The sequence below is a fragment of the Lethenteron reissneri genome, chromosome 32 (genome assembly GCF_015708825.2).
Source record: "Lethenteron reissneri isolate LAM-NWPU_2019-01 chromosome 32, ASM1570882v1, whole genome shotgun sequence".
NCBI lineage: Eukaryota > Metazoa > Chordata > Hyperoartia > Petromyzontiformes > Petromyzontidae > Lethenteron > Lethenteron reissneri.
This window is the reverse complement of record NC_083810.1, coordinates 8,273,715-8,297,332: the sequence shown is the minus strand read 5'-3', so window position 1 is coordinate 8,297,332 and position 23,618 is coordinate 8,273,715. Positions and strand designations below refer to the sequence as shown.

Below are 23,618 nucleotides of genomic sequence, written 5' to 3'. Positions count from 1 at the left end.
AACTGGTGATTCTGCAGATTCAGACTCTATGGATGAGACCATAAAAAGGGATGATTCAGTAAAAGGTAAACTTTTAAATAACTCCTGCAGATGCTGGCTGTAATCTCCAGCGAAACGTTAGACAAATTTGTCAAAAATGTTGCTGCTGGCCTTTCAATATTCCTCCGATTTGCTGAAACTCCAAATCAAGTGGCATATTTGGCCATGGCGTGTCAACTCGATTCGATTGATTCTGTCGCTGGGTGGTGGAGGGTTATAATAAAATAAAATTGAAATCATAAACGAGGGGGAATTTAAGAAACTTGTGGCGTTGTTCCAACTGCCGCGCCAGGAGGAGGAATGGAACCGGCGGCGATGATAGCAGCAGCAGCATCCTCACAAAAGACAACTCCTAATTAAACAGAAACTGACCTGGGCCAAACATCCCAATGTGGCAGAGCCCTCTTGGGAAAGAGCCCCGAGACACGGCCAGGTTTTTCTCCGCATAAATAAAAAAAATAAAACGCCACTGCCAAGACACCAAATATCCTCACACGTGATTGTAAAACCCGCGATAAATTGTAGGGGCCACCAAAGACAAAGATCCCCCCGTATAGCCTTAACAGATTGTTGGGGCACGTGCTTTTAGCGAGCGCCTATGAAGGCCGGCACGGCTCACGAGAGGCTGGGTGGCCAGCACCACGCCCGGCCGTCTTTGTCTCCCCAGTAGCAATGCGTACACACAATGCACCAGGTACTCATTTGAGGCTGAGGCCCAGGACCAATTTAGATAATCGTCACTGGTGTTGGCCGTGAGCGGGTGATCGTACTCGGGGGCACAGGGTTTGTAGCGCAGCGCGCTGATCTCTACACTACCAATGCCAGCCGCCGCCACCACCACCCACCACCACCACCCACCACAACCACCACCACCCACCAAAGTCATAGCCGCATGAAGAACGCAAAGATCAGCGGAAACTCCTTGAATTTGCGCCGCGTGACCTCGAGCGAAAGGTTTGTATCACTGCCAACAAATTCTTTCGTAACAAAAAAAATATTTCGGAGCTGATCTACGATTTTTGTATGTTTCACACTGGGTGGCTACGATGCTGCCCTTGGTGTTGCTGTGGGCAGGGCTCACTTGCAGCCGGGTCTGTCGCCGGCCTGAAGAAATAATTGACCTGCCGGTAAAACCACATACAGCGTGTATCTCCCTCCCTCTCGCGATGGTTTTAGTTGCTACATAAAGCCCACCAGCGACGCTGGGAATAATCAGTGATAAACGGAGCCTGGGTGTCGGTGACAGGGAAGGCGAGTGAGCAGGTGAGCAGGTAGGTGAGTAGCTGATCGGGTAAGCGGGCGCTTAGGTGAGTGGGTACTTGTGCGGTTAGGTGAGTGGGTGGGTGAGTGGGTGCGCGAGTGGGATTCATTTCAGCCGGGTTTGCCCAGGTCTATTGGAAACCCGTAAAATATGTCTCTGCCTGGCACAGCACATCCAGTAGAGCCTCTTCTTTGCTACTGCTCTGGCTGCTACCAGTCGCGTGCTGGTGCATCCCTGTAATCCAGCACTGTGGAGGCAAGGGTCGGTGGATCACGCAAACGTCGTGAAACTGCCTTCACGCCGGGCATCGAGGCGATGCCCGTACCCTGGCTGGCCGGGAGAAGGCAGTTGAGCAAAGTGCCGACTCCACGTGCTCAGGGGGATACAGCGTTCCCCCCTCGCACGCATGGGGGTTTGTCCGGGTGCTCCGGTTTCACCTCCCACGTGTAAACAGTCTCATTAGATCGGACCGCAGAGCTCGTGGGGGAATTTGGCACCGGCTCCTCACCGCCTGGCTGCTGCTCGTCCTTGGTTCCTCCTCCTCCTATCACGCCTCTGCGCTCGTTCTCTCTCGACGGGGGCGAGGAGCGAGCGCTGTGCGGGGCCGGCGCATTGCGAGCCGACGCAATTTTTATTGCGCCGACGACGACTCCAGTTTCCCAGCATCCCGGAAAATAGTCGGGTGAGAAATGAAGCCCGCCCACCCCCCCCCCCCCCCGGGTCTCATTGGGAGTGGGGAGCGTTTGGGATGAAAGGAACGGGGATAAACGTGTTTACAAAATGCAGGAAAAAAAAACCGAGAAATATCTGGTCAAAGTTTTTCCCGAGTTTCACATCACATCGTGCCCCCCCCCCAACCCACCTCCCCCCCCACCACAAAAAGACCGTCTGCCCGTTTAGCGAAACACACGAGGAACAAAAAAATATATTCGTATCTATATAGGTCTATGTGCGCTTCCCCGTGCGTCCGCCCGCCCGCCCGCCTTGTACGCAATGCAGCTCCGATTCCGCCCGTAAAATAACTGCGGTGAGTTTCACTCGCGAGGCTCTGGTGCAGTGTACATCGACCACTCGGCGTGGAGCAATGCGGCCGCGGGGTGGGTCGCTTGCATATTCCGCGCCGTGTTCATCTTACGGCGATCAGAAATACTGGTGGGAGTTTGTACAGCAGTGGCGTCGTAGTCGTAGTGGGAGTCCTGTTAAACTCCTCTCATCCGCGATCCGTACGATTTGCAGATCGCCCCACGGATAAAATAAACATTGATGCCCCCCCCCCCCCCCCCCCAACGACATAATCGCGAATAAGAGGAGTTTTACAGTAGTAGTAGTAGCGGCGGCATCATCATCATCATCAGGGTTTAATTTCAGGCCAGGTCCGTCCGGGTGTCAGCTATTCCGGGAAAATATTCCCACGCCCGGCACACCACATCATGTTTACCTTCTCTCGCTCGCTCATGCCCGTGGCTACGAACAAGCCACGTGCCATCTACTCCAGTAGAGCAAAGTGCGTGCCCCCCCCCCCGCCCCCCCCCCCCCCCCGGGCGCAACTGCTATGTCCGGTAAATCCTCTCAAAATATCCCGGGAGAAATTAGACCCTGATCATCATCATCGTCGTCGTCGTCGTTGTCATCGCCATCGTAAATATCCCGTCCGCCTGACGCAGTTCAGCAGCATGGCACTTGGTATAAAACGCAGTTAGTGCTTTTCAGGGAAGAGGGAAACAATTACGACGACAAAAGAGAGATTCCTGTCCCAAGATCGAATATTACGGCTCCCGTCTAAAAATTAGAATTCCGAGCCGAGAATTTTATGTTTCGTTTTAAATAATTCACCCGGTCACGCAAGCGAAGGCCTTGGGGCTTCGCCGGCGTCGAAGCAGTGATGGATTTTGTTGTTGTTGTTGTGTCACATTTAGATTTACAACAACAAAAAATCACGTTCCCAAACCTGATCAATATCCACGTCGCTTTTCACTGCATCGTTCAGAAAGAGAAAAAAAAAATACACACCGTGTGTTATTACTAGAACCGGGATAGCCTCTGCTAACTCTCTGTGTCACTATATATATAGAATTTTATATAAATAAGTTTAGGTAGTTTATTTTATTTTAATTGTTCATTGAATAAGCAGTCGCTAGAGTGTGTGTGTGTGTGCAAGTGGGCTCGCAACAGGTGGTGATGCCAGTCACCTCACCGAGTTAACCCATAACACCTGGGGTCTGATAGATGACGGCCCACCAGCGAGCCTTCCACCACTGTTAACGTGCACCTAGCCTGGCACGAGAACCAGTGGAGAGGGTCACCGCCACTGAACGGTGAACTGCGGCTGTTGTTACCATTGTGTGCGTGCGTTCAACGTGCAAAACCTTCCACACTTTCACACGACGTCAAAGTGCACCGAGCCTGGTACGGGGGGGGGGGCGGTGACGTCACCGCAACTTAGTGGTGAACAGTGGTGGTTGTTGTTGTTGTTGTAAATTGTTGTGCTATTGCCACTGCTGCTGTTAGCCCGGGCGTAAATAACCCGGGACCAAAGCACAGAAAATTCTCTCACGAACTGTAAAACGTCCAGCAGGCCACGATATCAACTTCACGCAGAATTACGACACATCTTATCATAAATCTTATCTTAAATCAAACCTACGCCACTGCATGTCGTTCTGTACTCATTTATACACGACTCCAGGTATCATCTCACTTCTCGGTAGGCTTGATACTTGTGGTTGGCAAAACACAATCTCTTGAAAAGTCCATCACCGTTTGGGGTGCGATTTGATCATTTGCTTTCACGTGCGGTGAATGTAGCAGGCTCTAGTGGCCGGAGGGGGGGTCACATTATTGAAAACGGAATATATGAATTCGAACCGGCGAGATTTTGATGCCTGTACCTTGAGTTTTAGAGTCGATAATAGTCCGTATCGATCGATTTCATCGTTACGCCCCTAATAACACAGATGATATGTTCATGTGAAAACAGTAGGAAAATGCTATCGTGTGTAAATTCACATTTATTGGCCACATGGAGAAATTGGTACCACCAAAATGTATCCACCCTCCAATGGTACCAATGTCTGTTTGATGTGGTGTGTTCATCGTGCAATTTTGCGTGCGCGAGACGTGGCGAGAGCATCGAGTGTGTGAGTGTATCTGTTGCGTTTGGTGTGTTGGTCACCATGAAGTCGTGCACGCACGTGCACACGCGTAAGTCACTGTGTGTGCGCTTGCGTGCATGCGTCTGCATGTGTGAGCCGGTGCGCGTGTAGGTGGGCGCTTATGAGTGCAAGCTCGTGTACACGTGTGAGTGCGTTGAAAGCGGCAGGACTTGTGCAAGCATGTGAGTGCGCGCGGACACAAACCAGACGCGCACAACCTGCACCGGTGTAAACGTCCATCCAACATCCACCAACCCTCCGCCTCCTCCTCCTGTTGCTTTGCCACCACGACTCCTCCGACGCCTCACGCCAGGGCCTCAAAACCCACGCCTCAAACCTCGGGGCTTAAATCCCACGCCTCAACCCCAGGCCTCAAACTCTGGGATGAAACCGAGTGCGTCAAAGCCAGGTCTCAACCTTGACCCTTGCTACTTCACGCAGGCCCCATAAAACTCCCACAGGGCCTCACCCGCAGGGCCTCGCCACACACAGGGGGGGGAGGCCACGCACCCCCTCCCTCCCCCCCCCGGGGCCCTCACACCAACATGTGGCGTTTGCGGTGCAGCGCGAGGTGGTCGGAGCGCGAGAAGGAGCGCTCGCAGTCCACGCACTTGAAGGGCTTCACGCCCGTGTGCTTGCGGAAGTGCCGCGTCAGCTCGTCCGAGCGCGCGAACTTCCACGTGCAGCCGTCCCACGTGCAGCGGTAGGGCTTCTCGCCTGCGCGCGCACGCACGCACACGACGAGACACAATGCAACAACTTCAAGATCTCCACGCCACACGTGGCGCGCCCGCACAGCGCAAGCACCTCGCGCAGTCGGGTTAGAACACCGCTCTACGAGCAGACGAGGTGCGAGTCGCTACAATGGATAGAAGCATGCGTCCCTCTGCTTGGAAAAGCGTATCAGGATGACGCCTCCCGTCGTCTGATTGGAGTCGTCTCCGACTCAAAAAGTTGCGCTCCTCCGACAGAGGGACAAACACGTGGAAGTCCAGCAGCAGCAACAGGCGGCAGAGAGAGGGGCCTTCCGTCCACGCGGCATTGGGCTGTGGGTGGAGACTTTTGACAAATAATAATACACGAATGTCAACTTGTAACACACCGCACCGTATTCGCTCGCTCTCTTAGAGAGAGAACGACTCAGAGGCACGAGGAGGAACCGCAAAGCGGAAACATTCCCCTCCAAGCTCTGCGGTCCTCTACATATGAACGTGTTATTGGCCATTTAATGAGTGTTTACGCACGAAAGGAAACCGGAGACAACCCACGCGTACGAGGGAGAAACACTCCATCCCGCAGAGATGGAACAGGTGGAGTCAACATTTTGCTGCCCCGCTTTTTCCTGGCGAGCCAGAGGATGGCTTCCTCCTCAACAGCCCACGCGGAGAAGGGAGTTTCACAACACGAGTGCGATCCAACAATCCGCGCCGCCCCCACGGTACTGGACTTACAGGCCGGCTGCCACCATCATGGAGTTAAACAAAAAATAACTCTCCCAGCGGGCAAAACATCGGCGCACAACTTGAGTCGCCCCTTCCGTACCCCCCATACGCGCACGCATCACGCAATCCCGAGATTGATGCGTACGGCGCCTATAAATAAACCAAACAACGCGCGCATCTTGGGGGGGGGGGGGGGGTAAACATCTTGGGGGGTAAACACGACGGCGGCGGCCAGCTTTACTCTGCCGGCCTTCGCCGAAGCCAGCACGCGTCCCAACAACTCGGCACGGTGGGACCGCCGCCCGTTTGCCGTGCTGGTGCGAGGAGAGCGGCCGCCGGGAGCTGCCCCGTAACATTCCGCCTCTTTCACGCGGCATTTAGCGCCTGTGCATCACGCCACGAGACTCGCGGAGACCCACGCACACCGCCCCCCTCCCCCCGCGCCCAGCTTTGCACTTGGCGGGCTTACGAAAGAATCAGCCGGAACGTGCCCCGGTCGCGATGGAACTCCAAAGCCTCAGCAGAGTTGACTGAGCCTGGTTTATCGCTTGGATGGGTGACCACCATCATTATCACCGCCACCGCCAACGCCACCACCACCACCACCACCGGGGGCTTGCCAGGTGCTGCAGGCGTGCTATTGCGGTGGTGTGGCCAGGGGATGGGCTGTGGTGAGTGCTCGTCCATCGTATGCGGAGTGGGCTTTCTCCGGTTTCCTCCCAAACGCAGCCCAAGTGTTTGTGGCATTGCTATTAATGAGGGCCAGGGGCAATGCTTGCCCTAGGGCTAATGCTAGGGCAAGGGGTAATGCTCGCAATTGGGCTTAGCTAATACTCCCCATACGATCATAAGCGAGCAGTGAGCACCACACACGCGCACAACAACAACAACACACCTCGAATGGCATTTGCTCTGCAGTTACCCAGCCAAGCTTTTAACTCTCGCATCTCACTATTTTTAGAGAACATCAGATTAAATATTTTAATTCAGCTCCAACGACGCTGCGTGTTCCCCATCCGACAATGCAATCTGAGCGATCTATGAAACACACAACGTACACACAAAGACAAAGATTCCCCGTATAGCCTGCAACAGACTGTTGGGGCAAGTGCTGTTAGCGAGCACCTACGAAGGCCGGCACGGCACACACACACACGAAGGGGTGGGTGGCCAGCACCACGCCCAGCCGCTTTTATCTTCCGAGTGGCGATGTTTACACATCACACCAGGTACTCATTTAAGGCTGAGTCGACCTAGGGGAGAGAAATCGTCACTGGTGTTGGCCGCGAGCAGGAATCGAACTCGGGTCGCCCGGATTCGTAGCGTAGCGCGCTAACCGCCTACGCTACCGCTCCCCACTATTAAACGCACGCGCGCACACAAATGTTCACACGCACGTACCCGGAGGTTTATTATTATTATTTTTAGTTGCAAAACACCGTGAGACCATTCTTCTCGATTCGGGGGAAACGGGGGTGGGAGGGGGGGTCTGGAGAGAGACAAATGTGCTTTGTCATCCGCAGGTGATCCGTCACGGCTCGGAAGTGAGAGACTTCCGATTCGTGAACACACGCCTTGCTCAAATGAGTCTCAGGACTCTATCCAAAGAGGGCTCTCCGCTGCTGCTGCTGCTGTACACGGGGACGTTTGGCCGACCGCGGCCGGCGCTGGGAACGAGGTGCCCGCTTGCCCGAAACGTCGCCCCGTTGGCCATCGTTCTCTCTCCGCGTGAATTTTTCGCGCGGCGCGGTGCCCGAAGTTTCGCTGCGGTTTCGTGAGCGTTGCACACCGAGGGGGGGTTTGGTGGCGTGCGCCGGGAGGGACGAGGGAGGAGGTTTGGGATGTTTACGAGGAAGGTGGAGAGGAGGCCGGAGGCGTGGGGGATCAGGGGGGGGGAGGAGCGTGGGGGAGCGTGGGGGATCAGGGGGAAGGAGGCGTGGAGAATTAGGGGGAGGGAAATGTGAAGGATCAGGGGGGGGGGGGGTGTGGGGGATCAGGGGGAGGGAGATGTTGGGGATCAGGGGGATGGAGATGTTGGGGATCAGGGGGAGGGAGGCGTGGGGGATCAGGGGGAGGGAGATGTTGGGGATCAGGGGGAGGGAGATGTTGGGGATCAGGGGGAGGGAGATGTTGGGGATCAGGGGGATGGAGATGTTGGGGATCAGGGGGAGGGAGATGTTGGGGATCAGGGGAGGGAGATGTTGGGGATCAGGGGGATGGAGATGTTGGGGATCAGGGGGAGGGAGATGTTAGGGGATCAGGGGGAGGGAGATGTTGGGGATCAGGGGGAGGGAGATGTTGGGGATCAGGGGGAGGGAGATGTTGGGGATCAGGGGGATGGAGATGTTGGGGATCAGGGGGAGGGAGGCGTGGGGGATCAGGGGGAGGGAGATGTTGGGGATCAGGGGGATGGAGATGTTGGGGATCAGGGGGAGGGAGGCGTGGGGGATCAGGGGGAGGGAGATGTTGGGGATCAGGGGGAGGGAGGCGTGGGGGATCAAGGGGAGGGAGATGTTGGGGATCAGGGGGAGGGAGATGTTGGGGATCAGGGGGAGGGAGGCCTGGGGATCAGGGGGAGGGAGACATTACGAGCGAGAGGGAGGAACAGAGGGCTAGAAAAACGAGTGTTCGCGTGTGTAATCATTACCCGTCAATCCCTGCTCCGGGCGCTGCAAGCCCACACTTCAAAGCCACAACCCTGCCACAACACATCCCGTCCTAGCGTAGAACATAATCATCCAGGATCTATCAACCGCTGGATGAAGCCCACCGCAGGTCATGACCGTCTCTCACGGCCTCACGAAGCAACGCTGCATCCAGCCGCTTCACACGAGCCCCATCGAAACTAAACTAGTTTTTTACACCATTGTAACCTCATTTGCCAGTAAAAAATGAGGTTCCAATGGTGTAAATGCTTACCCCGAGCTCTCATACTCTGATGGTGCATTGTCTTTCAGTTGTGCGCCTTTTGGCGTCATCTGGTCCAACACCATGTGAGACTAGGCTCTAAGGAAAGCTGTCTCGGGTGTGGACCAATCAACTTCAAGGACAGTGCACATTATCAGAGTTGTGTTTTTTTGTTTGCATTATGACCGCAGGTATTGTGGTCTATGTAAACATGACTCCTTGTAAAAAAGGTGTCAGTTTTGTTGCCAAATAGAAGGGTAAAAAAAAACAATTACCATAAACTGGTTTTGTTTTTTACCAGGTGAGGCCCACTGAGCTGAACAACTCTTTTTCAGAAGCGACCTGGCTATCACAAATGACAGCTCAACGAAGTGGCTTATCAATGTGGAAATATATAATAGCCAAGTAGTGTACTATAAAGCCGTGTGGTTTTATAAATGCGGGGGGCAACACCGGAGAACCCGCAGAAAAATCCACGCGACCACGGGGAGAGATAGAAACATGCAGACTCCAAATATACAGCAGCAGGCTTCAGGGGCGGACCCACGACCATCTGTACACCAGGCGAGGTAGCAAACATCTCATAGCCACCGTGATGATGATGATGAGAGAGAGAGAGACACCGCAAACTCCCAAAATACACAACAGGCACCAAGGTCGGGATCGAACCGACGACCTCCTGTACACCAGGCGAGGTAGTTAACATCTCATAGCCACCGTGATGATGATGATGAGAGAGAGAGAGAGACACCGCAAACTCCCAAAATACACAACAGGTACCAGGGGCGGGATCGAATCCACGACCTCCTGTACACCAGGCGAGGTAGCAAACATCTCGCGAGTTTCTGTTCTTCGGCTTTCGTTGCACTTTTTCTTGCCAACGTCCGTGTTTCTCGTCCGTAGATCGCAGCAGGTAATGTACGCTCCGAAAAAAATAGCACGTCACAGAGGGCTGAACGAAAAACGACGGTGCGTGGACGAAATTTTAAATGCGGTTATAGTTGAAATCGGACGAAAGAGCGAAGCGACGAAAATCAAGTGGATGAAAGTGAATATATCGCTGGATGTCGAACTTCTTTCGCGCCTTACGTAGCCAACAGTGCTAGTCGGAGGTACGCAAGGCGTCAGCCCATGGTGGAGACTGCTCGTGGTCGACACTGCCCACCCTGGACATCTGTGTAATAAAGAGCTTTATAGTTCAGCGAATTCCTCCAGATATCAAAACAGATTCTGATTTTGATTCTGACACTGGTAGCATTGGAGGCAGGTGGCATTTTCCACCCCAGGTGGTACCGATCAGGCCCCTTAGCGCTTGAACCATCAATGTGGTAGATCTGATTGACACCTCCAGCAGCTGCAGCAGCAGCAACAGCTACAGCTGTCTCATAGCGCACCCTCGTGGCAGCAATAGAGCCGCCTTGGCGACTTGGCACAGAGAGACGCAGCCCTGAAACTGCTCGCTCGCGCCACCTACTGGCAAAAATGCTTCCACCAACCAAAGCAGAGGTCGCAAACGGGTTTTGATTCCTTACCCGTACCCGGCCGCACCAGGGTCGCAAACGGCCGTACCCGTACCCTACCCGTACCCAGCCGGGTACGGGTAGGGTACGGGTATCGGGTACCTGATTGCGACCTCTGGGATGAAGCCATGTTGCAGGCACGGGTGGGTTGATTCTAGGAACTTGAATTGTGAGAAGAGACAAGACGTTGGGAAATGAGTGACAAACAGTTACTCACCAGTGACTCACGGTCTACCTGTACCCGTACCCGGCTGCACCAGGGTCGCAAACGGGTACCCGTACCCGGCCGGGTACGGGTAGCCGGGTATCGGGTAGGGTACGGGTATCGGGTACCCAGTTGCGACCTCTGCACCAAAGGAAGCTCGAAAGAACCCCTCTTCCTGGGAATTTGGCCTACTCTTCCGTGCTAGTCCATTCATCAAGACACTAGTACCCTCAGCTCTCCGCTACTCGTATTCCCACTCACCCATGCCTTGACCTGCCCACTCATCTGAACACACACCTGCGTATTTACCTCCCACTCACTTCTCTACTCACCTATATTCTCAATTGCTTTCCTACCAGAGTCCTCGATTGTACTACAACAACAACCGCCATTCGACACTAAGTGGCGCTGACGTCACCACGACGCTTGTACCAGGCTATGTGCACGTTGAGGCCACGTGAAGTGTCGAACGCCCGCTGGCAGGAGGTCACGGGGCAGACCCCAGGTGCCACGGGTCGACTGACTGAGATGACTGGCTGATACACCGCCTGTGCCCCCTACTATGCCAACTTGCTGTGCTTTAGCCACCTGGCGCTCCGCTCATTGTTGTGAGCGTTGCTCCTCCGCCCTCCGTTGTTGTTAGAGGGCGACTGCCTCCAACTGCCCAGTAGCAGCATCCTTCACGAGCCTCTTCCACAGAGGCCGATCTTGACACCGCTGGTACCAGTCATTGGCAAGTCCACTCAGCTCCACATCCTCCTGTACCACATCACTCCATTTCTTCTCTAGCCCGTGCCGCGCCCGTTTAGCCCCCTTTATCCGGCCGACAAAAGCTGTTTAGGCATGCCGTGGTTGGACATGCGGGCTACGTGACCCAGCCAACGCAGCCTTGCCTGCCGGAGGAGCTCACCGATGGGACTTTGTCCAGGTCTTTCAAGGATCTGTGAGCTCTTCACACAATCCAGCCTGGTTAAACCGAGGATGGCTCGTAGGCAGGCCAGCCTAAATGTTTCTAACCGGCGAAGATGTTCCATTAGAGGGGTCCACGTTTCACAAGCGTAGAGAAGGGAGGGAATGACCGTGTCTGAGAAGAACTGAAGCTTCGTACGGAGCGACAGACCCGGTAGCTTCCACACGGCGTTACGCAACCGATGAAAAGATATTGCAGCTCGACTGATTCGGAGTGAGACCTCTGCTGTTAAACCGGAGCCGGTCATGAGCACACTGCCCAGGTATGGGAAACTCTCCACGCTCTCCACAACTGCCCTATCAGCCGTCTAACTCGATTATACACTCACCTGGCCACCTACCTACCCACTTACAAATCCACTGACCAGTAGCCTCACCTCCAAAATTGAAACTCATGTATTTACCCACTCCATGCCACACATTGGTATCTGAACCTGCCCACTCACCGACATCCTCACCTCTATGTATGTTGAACTTTTTTCATATCGTACGTAGCCAATCGTACTAATCGGAGGTCACCTGTAGTTTCACGCTTACCCACTCACCTGCCCATAAACTTGTACCTCCACCTGTCAAATCACCTGTTCACTCACTTACCTACTCACTTAACCACTCACCTGCCCACTCACCTGTAGTTTCAACTGCACTCTCACCTGCCCACACACTTGTACCCTCACCTGTCCACTCATCTACATACTCACCTACACCCTTACCCACTCACCTGCCCACACACTTGTACCTCCACCTGTCAAATCACCTGTCCACTTACTTACCTACTCACTTAGCCACTCACCTGCCCACTCACCTGTAGTTTCAACTGCACTCTCACCTGCCCACACACTTGTACCCTCACCTGTCCACTCATCTACATACTCACCTACACCCTTACCCACTCACCTGCCCACACACTTGTACCTCCACCTGTCAAATCACCTGTCCACTTACTTACCTCCTCACTTAGCCACTCACCTGCCCACTCACCTGTAGTTTCAACTGCACTCTCACCTGCCCACACACTTGTACCCTCACCTGTCCACTCATCTACATACTCACCTACACCCTCACCCACTCACCTGCCCACACACTTGTACCTCCACCTGTCAACTCATCTGTCCACTTACCTACCTCCTCAATTAGCCGCTCAGTTGTAGTTTCAACTGCACTCTCACCTGCCCACTCACCTGCTCACACACTTGAACCCTCACCTGTCCACTCACCTACACCCTCACCTACACCCTCATCTACACCCTCACCCACTCACCTGCCCACACATGTGCACCCTCACCCGTCCACTCACCTGTGTGCGTGCGCATGTGAGCCTTGAGGTGCGAGCTCTTGGTGTACACTTTGTCGCAGCCGTCGAACTCGCAGCGGTGAATCCTCCTCCTCTTCGAGTCGGGCGACTCGGGGCTCCCCGACCTCTTGATGCCCTGGGCGCTGGGGTCACGGGGGGTCACGGGAGGGGGGGGGTCACGGTTAGGGTCGAGGGTCACGTACGTGCGGATAGACGTTACAGGTGTGGCGTACGAATCTATGTTCCACTGCTCGAGTTGATCGAGATGTCTACTACGTCGCCTGGTACACAGGAGGTCGTGGGTTCCATCACGACCACGACGCCTGTATATTTGGAGTTTGCATGTCATTTAGAAACATGCATTTATGCTATTCGGCTGCTATACATGTCCACGTAAAAAGCCACTTCGTTGAGCTGTCATTTGTGGCCAGGTGGCTACTGAAAAAAGAGCTACATAGCTCAGTGGGCATTGCCTGGTTCAATAAAAATAGTTTAGTTAGTAGTTTTTGGGCTTAGCTCACTAAAATTACAAAAGCAATAGTATAAAGCGCCAATGCATCAAGAAAGTACAAAATCAGAGCCGAATCAACTGCACTGCAGAAGACAACATACAATAAAATAAATGTATCATAACAATAGTTGGCTTGGACAAATTACATTCAGAGACCTATTATAGACAAATTAAGGTATGGAAAAATCTAAATGGATCCACTGGAATCAACTCCCCCTCTACATTGAGTAGCACTGCCCATGGACTAAACACTCCCCATAGACTCAACACTACCCATAGACTAAACACTGCCCATAGACTCAACACTGCCCATAGACTCAACACTCCCCATAGACTCAACACTACCCATAGACTAAACACTACCCATAGACTCAACACCGCCCATAGACTCAACACTACCCATAGAGTCAACGCTGCCCATAGACTAAACACTCCCCATAGACTCAACACTACCCATAGACTAAACACTGCCCATAGACTCAACACTGCCTATAGACTCGACACTGCCCATAGACTCAACACTGCCCATAGATTCAACACTGCCCATAGACTCAAAACTGCCCATAGACTCAACACTGCCCATAGACTAAACACTACCCATAGATTCAACACTGCCCAAAGACTCAACACTGCCCATAACCTCAACACTGCCCATAGACTAAACACTGCCCATAGACTCAACACTGCCCATAGACTCAACACTACCCATAGACTCAACACTGCCCATAGACTCAACACTACCCACAGACTCAACACCGCCCATATACTCAACACTACCCATAGAGTCAACGCTGCCCATAGACTCAACACTGCCCATAGACTCAACACTGCACCATAGACTAAACACTGCCCATAGATTCAACACTGCCCATAGACTAAACCATGCCCATAGATTCAACACTGCCCATAGACTCAACACTGCCCATAGACTAAACACTCCCCATAGACTCAACACCACCCATAGACTCAACACCACCCATAGACTCAACACTGCACCATAGACTCAACACTGCCCACAGACTCAACAATGCACCATAGACTCAACACTACGCACAGACTCAGCACTGCCCACAGACTCAACACTGCACCATAGACTCAGCACTGCCCATAGACTCAGCACTGCCCATAAACTCAACACCGCCCATAAACTCAACACTACCCATAGACTCAACACTGCCCATAGACTCAACACTGCCCATAGACTCAACACTGCACCATAGACTCAACACTACCCATAGACTCAGCACTGCTCATAGACTCAGCACTTCCCATAGACTCAACACTGCCCATAGACTCAACACTGCACCATAGACTAAACACTGCCCATAGATTCAACACTGCCCATAGACTAAACCATGCCCATAGATTCAACACTGCCCATAGACTCAACACCACCCATAGACTCAACACCACCCATAGACTCAACACTGCACCATAGACTCAACACTGCCCACAGACTCAACAATGCACCATAGACTCAACACTACGCACAGACTCAGCACTGCCCACAGACTCAACACTGCACCATAGACTCAGCACTGCCCATAGACTCAGCACTGCCCATAAACTCAACACCGCCCATAAACTCAACACTACCCATAGACTCAACACTGCCCATAGACTCAACACTGCCCATAGACTCAACACTGCACCATAGACTCAACACTACCCATAGACTCAGCACTGCTCATAGACTCAGCACTTCCCATAGACTCAACACTGCCCATAGACTCAATACTGCACCATAGACTCAACACTGCCCACAGACTCAACAATGCACCATAGACTCAACACTGCGCACAGACTCAACACTGCCCATAAACTCAACACTGCCCATAGACTCAACACTACCCATAGACTAAACACTCCCCATAGACTCAACACTGTCCATAGACTAAACACTCCCCATAGACTAAACACTGCCCATAGACTCAACATTGCCCATAGACTCAACACTGCCCATAGACTCAACACTACCCATCGACTCAACACTGCGCACAGACTCAGCACTGCCCACACCATAGACTCAGCACTTCCCATAGACTCAACACTGCCCATAGACTCAACACTGCACCATAGACTCAACACTGCCCACATACTCAACAATGCACCATAGACTCAACACTGCGCACAGACTCAGCACTGCCCACAGACTCAACACTGCACCATAGACTCAACAGTGCCCATAGACTGCACCATAGACTCAACACTGCACCATAGACTCAACACTGCCCATTGACTCAACACTGCCCCTGTACATTAAGCTACCCCCTCCTTAACCTCCCTCTGTTCCTCTCTCAAAGCCTCGCCCCTCCACCCCTTCCTGTCCCTCCCCTGCCCTTTCGTGATCCCTAGGTAACCCTCTATCGCTGTCTCTCATTCCTCACTCCTTGTAGCACGCCGCCGCCATCTAAATCATTCTACTCTGTCACCGTTTTGCAAGCTATGTCAAGCGCCTCGAGTTGAATGCGCTCGATAATACACAATTACATTATATTTTGGACGATCCGGAAAACTAAAATCTATGTAGAGTCGACAGGAAGATGTCACAGGAAATGACACTCACGTTGCCACTTTTTTTTTCCTGCCAGAAAATTTGATTTCCCGGCAAAATTGGCAAAACGTGGCAGGACGACGCCTTAAATTACAACGAACGATATCTGAAGAAGAAAACAAATCGAGAGGTGTCCTTGAACATTTTGGAAAACAATTAAAATTCTGAAACTCATTTCTAGGAGGCAAGTAAACACCAAAATATAAAAAAAACAACATCCCACCACCTGACGGCCACCTGAATTTTTATCTAAAATAAGGAGACAAATTGGTCGCTCAACTGACATCCATCATACACGTTTTGTTTGGGTTAGATCGCATAAATATAATGCGTCGTTAAACCCACCACCACCCGACACAGCCAACTAGTAAGGGTTGTCACGTAAACAGAACATGCCAATTTGTCACTAGTACAGCACTAACCGGTGTGTTGGAGAGCAAATCCACAACGTTTACAATCTGAGTACGACGTTTTGCCAATAATTACAACTAGCTTCATCAAGCGACAGCCAGATTTGTGTAGAAGTCCACCTGTGTTGTTCCTCAAATAGATGAGGCTGGTTGTAATTAATGGCAAAACGTCGTACTCAGATTGTAAATGTGGTGGCTTGGCTCTCCAACACACCGGTTAGTGCTGTACTAGTGACGAATCGGCCACTTTCTGTTCACGTGACAACCCTTACTGATTGACGGGATTAACGACATATTTATATATTTACGCGATCTAACCCAAGAAAAACCTGCATTATGTATATTGGTCGTGAAAACCTACATGTTAAACTCTACTGACGTGGTTGATAGATGTCGATGCTGTATACAGGATAGATGAATATGCACTGCAGAGAGGGTTATTGTGGATGTTCTGGAAAGCAGACGTAGGCTGGGTGTTGACTGCAGCAACAGCGTTGTAAACATTAGACTCTGTGCTATTTGTTATTAAATATGCGTTATTTTCTCCAGTAAGGAACAAGGCTTTCGCTCATTTATGTTGCTCTCTCCTGCAAATAGTGAATACAAAAAAACACCGCACCGAAAAAAATACACGCTTCGACGTTTGAGTTTCCGATCTTTGAGGGCCCATCGATGTTATCATCACAAACATTTCTCGTCTGACGGCACATCGACGTTTCTTTGGATTCCCATCCGTAGTTTTGTTTTCACCATCCCTACCCCAAACCCGCTCTACCCCACATCGTCCTCAACCGTGCCCCCCCCCCACACCCCTGTCTGACCCCCACCTCCTCTGACCCTCCCCCCTGACCTCCCCCCCGCCCCTCATGACCTTCCTCTCTGACCCCCCCCCTGACCTCACCCCCGCCCCTCATGACCTTCCTCTCTGACCCCCCCCTGACCTCCCCCCCCGCCCCTCATGACCTTCCTCTCTGACCCCCCCCTGACCTCCCCCCCGCCCCTCATGACCTTCCTCTCTGACCCCCCCTGACCTCCCCCCCGCCCCTCATGACCGCCCCCCCCCCCCACATCCCTGTCTGACCCCCACCTCCTCTGACCCCCCTGACCTCCCCCCCGCCCCTCATGACCTTCCTCTCTGACCCCCCCTGACCTCCCCCCCGCCCCTCATGACCTTCCTCTCTGACCCCCCCCCGACCTCCCCCCCGCCCCTCATGACCTTCCTCTCTGACCCCCCCCCGACCTCCCCCCGCCCCTCATGACCTTCCTCTCTGACCCCCCCTGACCTCCCCCCCGCCCCTCATGACCGCCCCCCCCCCACATCCCTGTCTGACCCCCACCTCCTCTGACCCCCCCCTGACCTCCCCCCCGCCCCTCATGACCTTCCTCTCTGACCCCCCCTGACCTCCCCCCGCCCCTCATGACCTTCCTCTCTGACCCCCCCCTGACCTCCCCCCCGCCCCTCATGACCTTCCTCTCTGACCCCCCCTGACCTCCCCCCCGCCCCTCATGACCGCCCCCCCCCCCCCACATCCCTGCCTGACCCCCACCTCCTCTGACCCCCCCTGACCTCCCCCCCGCCCCTCATGACCTTCCTCTCTGACCCCCCCCCCCCGACCTCACCCCCACCCCTCATGACCTTCCTCTCTGACCCCCCCTGACCTCCCCCCGCCCCTCATGATCTTCCTCTCTGACCCCCCCCGACCTCCCCCCCGCCCCTCATGACCTTCCTCTCTGACCCCCCCCCCGACCTCCCCCCCGCCCCTCATGACCTTCCTCTCTGACCCCCCCTGACCTCCCCCCCGCCCCTCATGACCGCCCCCCCCCCCACATCCCTGTCTGACCCCCACCTCCTCTGACCCCCCCCTGACCTCCCCCCCGCCCCTCATGACCTTCCTCTCTGACCCCCCCCGACCTCACCCCCACCCCTCATGACCCCCCCCCCTCCACCCGTACTCTTGCGAGAGAGAGGAGCGCGCCTCGTCTGCCACCAGGGACGTCATCTCGTCTTCACTGCCACTCTCGCTTTTGATGGCGCGGATCCCAGCCTCGGCTCCCGCACCCTCTGAGACAATGGGACGGGGACGGGGAGGGAGACGTGGGAAGAGACAGAGAGACACAGGGGAGACAAGGAGACACGGGCACAAAATTCAGTCATCCATCAACATCAGTTTACCAAGTAGGCTTTCGCGACCAATATCATCCATCATACAGGTATATTTTTTATGAGATCGCGTAAATATGTGTCGTTAAACCCGCCGCCAACCGACACAGCCAACTAGTAAGGTTTATCACGTAAATAGAACGTGGCCAATTCGTTGCCAGTACAGCACACCGGTGTGTTGGAGTGACAAATCTACAACATTTACAATCATCAACATGACCACCTCCAAAACCAACCCACTGTTTGGCCACAGTGGTACATTCCACGTTCTCACGTCCACACAGGTGAATGGTAACGACCTGCCCATCGGGCGGTTCCATTTTAAACCGAGGGGAACATCAGTCTTTACATTTAAATTCATCGACATTCAAAAACCTGCTAAGGTGACATCTGAGTGTGATGAACTTCACAGTCGTAATAGGCGCTCGCTATCACCACCTGCTTACTCCTAAATCATCAGAAATAAGCGCGATCTCGAAAGCTTAGCAGCTGTGAGCCTGTATCAGTGCCTGGATGTTGGTGGTCGTGATGGCTACGCATGTGGCCTGTAATACAGCACTGTGGAGGCAGCGAGGGTTGGTGGCTCACCACACAGACGGTGTAAAACTCCCTTTCCGTGTGGGCGTCGCGGACAATCCGTGCCCTGGCCCTGCCAGGAGGAGGCGGTCCAGCTAGAACTGTGGACTCCACCCGTTCCGCCTGTACGGAATAGAGTGTTTCCCCCTCGCACGCACTCACTAATTGGCCGATAACAGCTCAACGTACAGAGGACCGCGAAGCTCGGGCAAATTGCTGGCAGCGCCGGCTCATCACCGCGTGGTTCCGGCTGCTGCCTTCTCGCTCGTCCGCGGGTTCCTCCTCTCGGCACCTGCTGAGTCGTTCCCCCCCTCCACCCTCCTCTACTCGACGAGGAGTGATGGCAGCATCAGTAATCCCGAGTTGAAATCACTCGTTGCTGTGACTACGACGCACGGCGTGGGTCGGCAAACTGCGGCTCCGGAAGCCACCCGCGTGGCTCTTTAAGGGGCCTGGCCTCGTCACGTGATTTTATGAAGGGGCCCACCGTCTCCTATTCGCACGCAATGCGGCGTAATCAGTGGCGCAGTTACTCCATCATCAGCTCAGGCGGCGCGGCGATCGGTCAGGGTGGTGCACCCACAATATTTGATTTGTCTCGCACGGTCGCACCGAGGAGGCCTTTCGATATCGCGGCTCCTTCTGCCTCCTCGCAATCGTAACGCTCACGGTCTCGAACATTTAACGCTGTACGGGGCGCTCCGTTTTAAATGAGCGTCGTTGTTCTTTAACACTGCTTGTTGACAACAAATCTCATGGTGGGTGTCATGGGGGGCCCAGCTCGTAGCTTTGGCCACCAGGGGGGGTGGAGTGGGTGGCAAGGCAGGGGGTGCCTTGCCCCCCATGCTCGTTACGCTCTTGAAATATAACAAAAAATTGGAGAGAATTCGAACAAAAAAATAGCTCTGCTCTCGTTATATTTTCGTTGCCTGACCCCTGAGCATGCATCGACAACGCGTGCAGCAGGCACGGGCAGGCAGCAGAGGGCAGAGCAGCAGCATCCATCCGTCTGCAAAAAAAATAACTCCCACCACAAGCAGCAGCTGCAGCCCGCGTTGACCAGCGTGGTGGAGGGGTATGGCCAAACCATTCCCCAAGTGCCCCTCAAGTGGGATGAGGGACGGCCCTCATCCAGTAGTGGATTCACAACACGTGCAGATTAGAAGACGCGCTTCCCCACACCCCACCCGAATTTTCAAGGCAAAAGTTGGGGGTGAGTCTTAGAATCCGATAAACGTGCGCGTGTGTGTCTGTGTGTGTCTGTGTATAATCCCGGCGACCCGGGTTCAATTCCCGCTCACGGCCAACATCGGTGACGATTATCTGAACCGGTCCCGGGCCTCCCGTACGTCGACTCAGCCTCAAATGAGTACCTGGTGCGGTGTGTAAACATCGCCACTAGGGAGACAAAGGCGGTCGGGCGTGGTGCTGGCCACCCACCCACTCGTGTACCGTTCTGGCCTTCATAGGTGCTCGCTAACAGCACTTGCCCCGACAGTCTATTGAGGCTGTATGGGGGATCTTTGTTTGTCTGTGTGTGCTTGTGTGTGTGTCTGTGTGTCTGTGTGTGTGTCTGTGTGTGCGTGTGTGGGAGCGGTGGCGTAGCTGTTAGCGCGCTGCGATACGAACCCCGGCGACCCGAGTTCGATTTCCACTCACGGCCATCACCGTCAGTGACGACGATTATCTGAACCGCTCCTTGGATTGCCCTATGCCGATTTAGCCTCCAAACGAGTGGCTGGTGCGGTGTGTAAAAACATCGCTACTGGGGAGACAAAGGCGGCCGGGCGTGGTGTTGGTCACCCACCCCCTCATGTGCCGTGCCGGCCTTCATAGGTGCTGCTCGCTAACAGCACTTGTCCCAACAGTCTGTTGTTGTTGTTTTCATATTTGTAGAAATTTGATGACACCAGGCAGAAATCTTGAGTGCGTCGTTCTTTCCGGAACGTCTCATAATCCCGTGAATACGGCAGTCTACATGGCACCCAAGTCATTCATCTGACGCTGCACGAGGGGGCGAGTTACGCCTCGATAGCGAATATAACTCGGCATATAACTTCCATGCAGAAGACAGAGATCCCCCGTGTAGAGTCTTTACAGACCGTTGGAGCAGGTACTGTGAGCGAGCACCTATTACGCACTGCACCGGTGACTCGTTTGAGGTTAAGTCGACCTAGGGGAGGCCCAGGACCGGTTCAGATAAATCGTCACTGGCGTTGGCCATGAGCAGGAATCGAACTCGGGTCGCGCTGGTTCATCGCGTAGCGGTAATGCCCGTGCCTCACAGCAAGAAGGGCCTGGGTTCGATTCCCGACTGCGCGTGGAGTTTGGATGTTCTCTCTCCCTGTTCTGCATGGGGTTTCCTCTGGGCTCTCCTCTTTCCTCCCGTGGCTAACCCCAAACTTACAATGTGACTTAACTGCTGGTATCATGCACCAACAACATTTCAATGCTGAAAAAAGTTACCTGCAAATTGCTCAGTTGGGATTGTACACACACAGAGAGAGAGCATCAAAAACATTAAATGCAAGTAAAAAAATTCAAAAGTTTATAGAGGGGGTCCCAAACAGGTCGGGACACATTGGGGCATTTTTTTTTGTTTCAACACTGGCATGAAAACATTTGAATAGTTTATATTCTTTTGGGTTATTTAATTTTGTTTTAACACTGGCATCAAAACATTTTAATAGTTTATATTGTTTAAGTTAATATTTTATCCATTTATCATAATTAACAATTTTCTTCTTCTTCTTCCTATTCAGACGGCGTTGACAAAACTCGCCCAAGAATCCTGAATGAATCGAGACTACAAAACGCAATTGATGAACGTTCTAAGATTGCACAGCTGTAATCTTAAAAACAAAGGCCTACATTAATTTTCAAAACAGAATGTCATGCATCATGCATGAATCTTAATGGAAGTCAGTTTAAACTTTTGTTAAAGTACACGAAATAACCCTACGTGGTGCGTTGAAATAAATATAATAACTCTGTGTCCCGGCTTTTAGGGCCACCCAGTATGTTGAAATCTTGGTAACTGGAATTGGATTATTCTGCACTACCCACAACATCGGCCCGCAGGCTCATGACAGTCCTAACATGACTAGGATAGACATCCAGAGACAAGGAACACATCAACTCAAGGCCCTCCTGATCCTAAACGACGGTGTTAGCAACCAACAAGACGTTCTGCGTTTGACGATTTCAAGGTGTGCCCGTGTGGAGCATAAGGTGCCAACAATTTGGCCATATCGAACCTCCAATGAGCAGGGTAGGCTACGTACAGAGCGGAAAAAGTTCACATACATACATACTTCTGTAAGTAGCAAGACCAAATGAAATAAAATCTGAAAGGTCTTTATAAGCAAACTTCACGCTAGTAGCGGTAAATTACTTTCACCAAATTACTCGCCCACTTGGCTATGTCGGATGGTGGAGGGTTTTCACTCCAAAAATTTGGCCAGATCATTGTGGCCTAACCCAAACATCGATTATGGATAACACTGGCTCCTCTGCCTCACCATCACCATCTCTAACCCTCCTCACCACCCTCCTCACCACCCTCCTCATCGTCCTCCCCCACCTTCTTGCCGTGGTGCGGCGTGCTCCTCGATGACGGGCACGGCGATGGACACGCCGGGGTGGCTGCGCACGGCCGCGGTGTACACCACGGGCACCGGCTGCACCACGAGCGGCACGCGCCGAGCGCCGGGCCCGCCGCCGCCGGCACCCCCCCCGACGGAAGGAGGCGGTGGCGGCGGCGGCGGTGGAGCCGTCGCCCCCCCCACCGCCACCGCGACGGGGGGTGGGCTCCAACCGCGAGCCGCGCGTGGAACACCCGCACCAGGCCGGCTCCCGTCGGCGTGGCCAGCACCGCGGCCGTGCCAGGCAGCGCCGACAGCGCCAGCGACTGGCACGTCACCGACGACGGCGACGAGGAGGAGGAGCAGGACGAGGTCAGCAGCGATAACGCCGACGGAGACGGACGACGACGGCGGTGGCGGCGGCAGCGGCCGCGGCGGTAACGTGTGGCCGGCCTTGGTGTGGTTGAGCCGGGCGGTGGCGGAGGCCGCGGGCGAACTCCGGCTCGACTTATTGATGGAGAGGTCGACGGGCTCCGTCTGCACGCTGTAGGGCTCCACGGAGTCCGCGGCCAGCCCCATCGCAGCCGGGGGCCCGACGTCGCCCGGTGTGGCAGCCTCCCCCTGTTGGCCCTGTGGGGGCTGTCCCCCGGGGGGTTGGAGGGGCGCAGTGAGGGATGCGGGGGAGGGGGGTTGGGAGGAATGAGCGGAGGCACAGTGGTTAGTGAGAGCAACTTTTTTATTTTATTTAGAAATTTGATGCATGATCATGGGCAACGCCGTAGGCATCTTATCATCATCAACCCACCATTAATTAAATTCATTTCACTATCACCGTGATTATTATTAAAATCGTTACCATCGTTGTTTTTGTGTTTCTCAGTGTTATTGTCAAAGTGCATCTAGGCTGGCACCATAGCTGTCATAAGTGTCAGCTGTTGTTGTTGTTGCCGTTCCACTGTATCACTGTGTGAGGTTGTTTCTAAACCACGTGGTCTGTCTGCACGTGTACCTGTACGTGTGTGAGCATATCAGC

The 23,618-nt window shown here is 53.7% G+C and overlaps 1 protein-coding gene across 1 annotated transcript; it reads right to left on the bottom strand.

Moving 5' to 3' along the window:
• Positions 1–931: 931 nt before the first annotated feature.
• LOC133349960 (Krueppel-like factor 12) lies at positions 932–23,618 on the bottom strand. The gene is given in 7 exon segments (XM_061563872.1): positions 932–5,169; positions 12,793–12,932; positions 18,218–18,326; positions 22,585–22,800; positions 22,803–22,978; positions 22,980–23,224; positions 23,595–23,618. Coding segments are annotated over 7 exon segments (1,086 nt in total). The 5' UTR covers positions 23,613–23,618; the 3' UTR covers positions 932–4,987.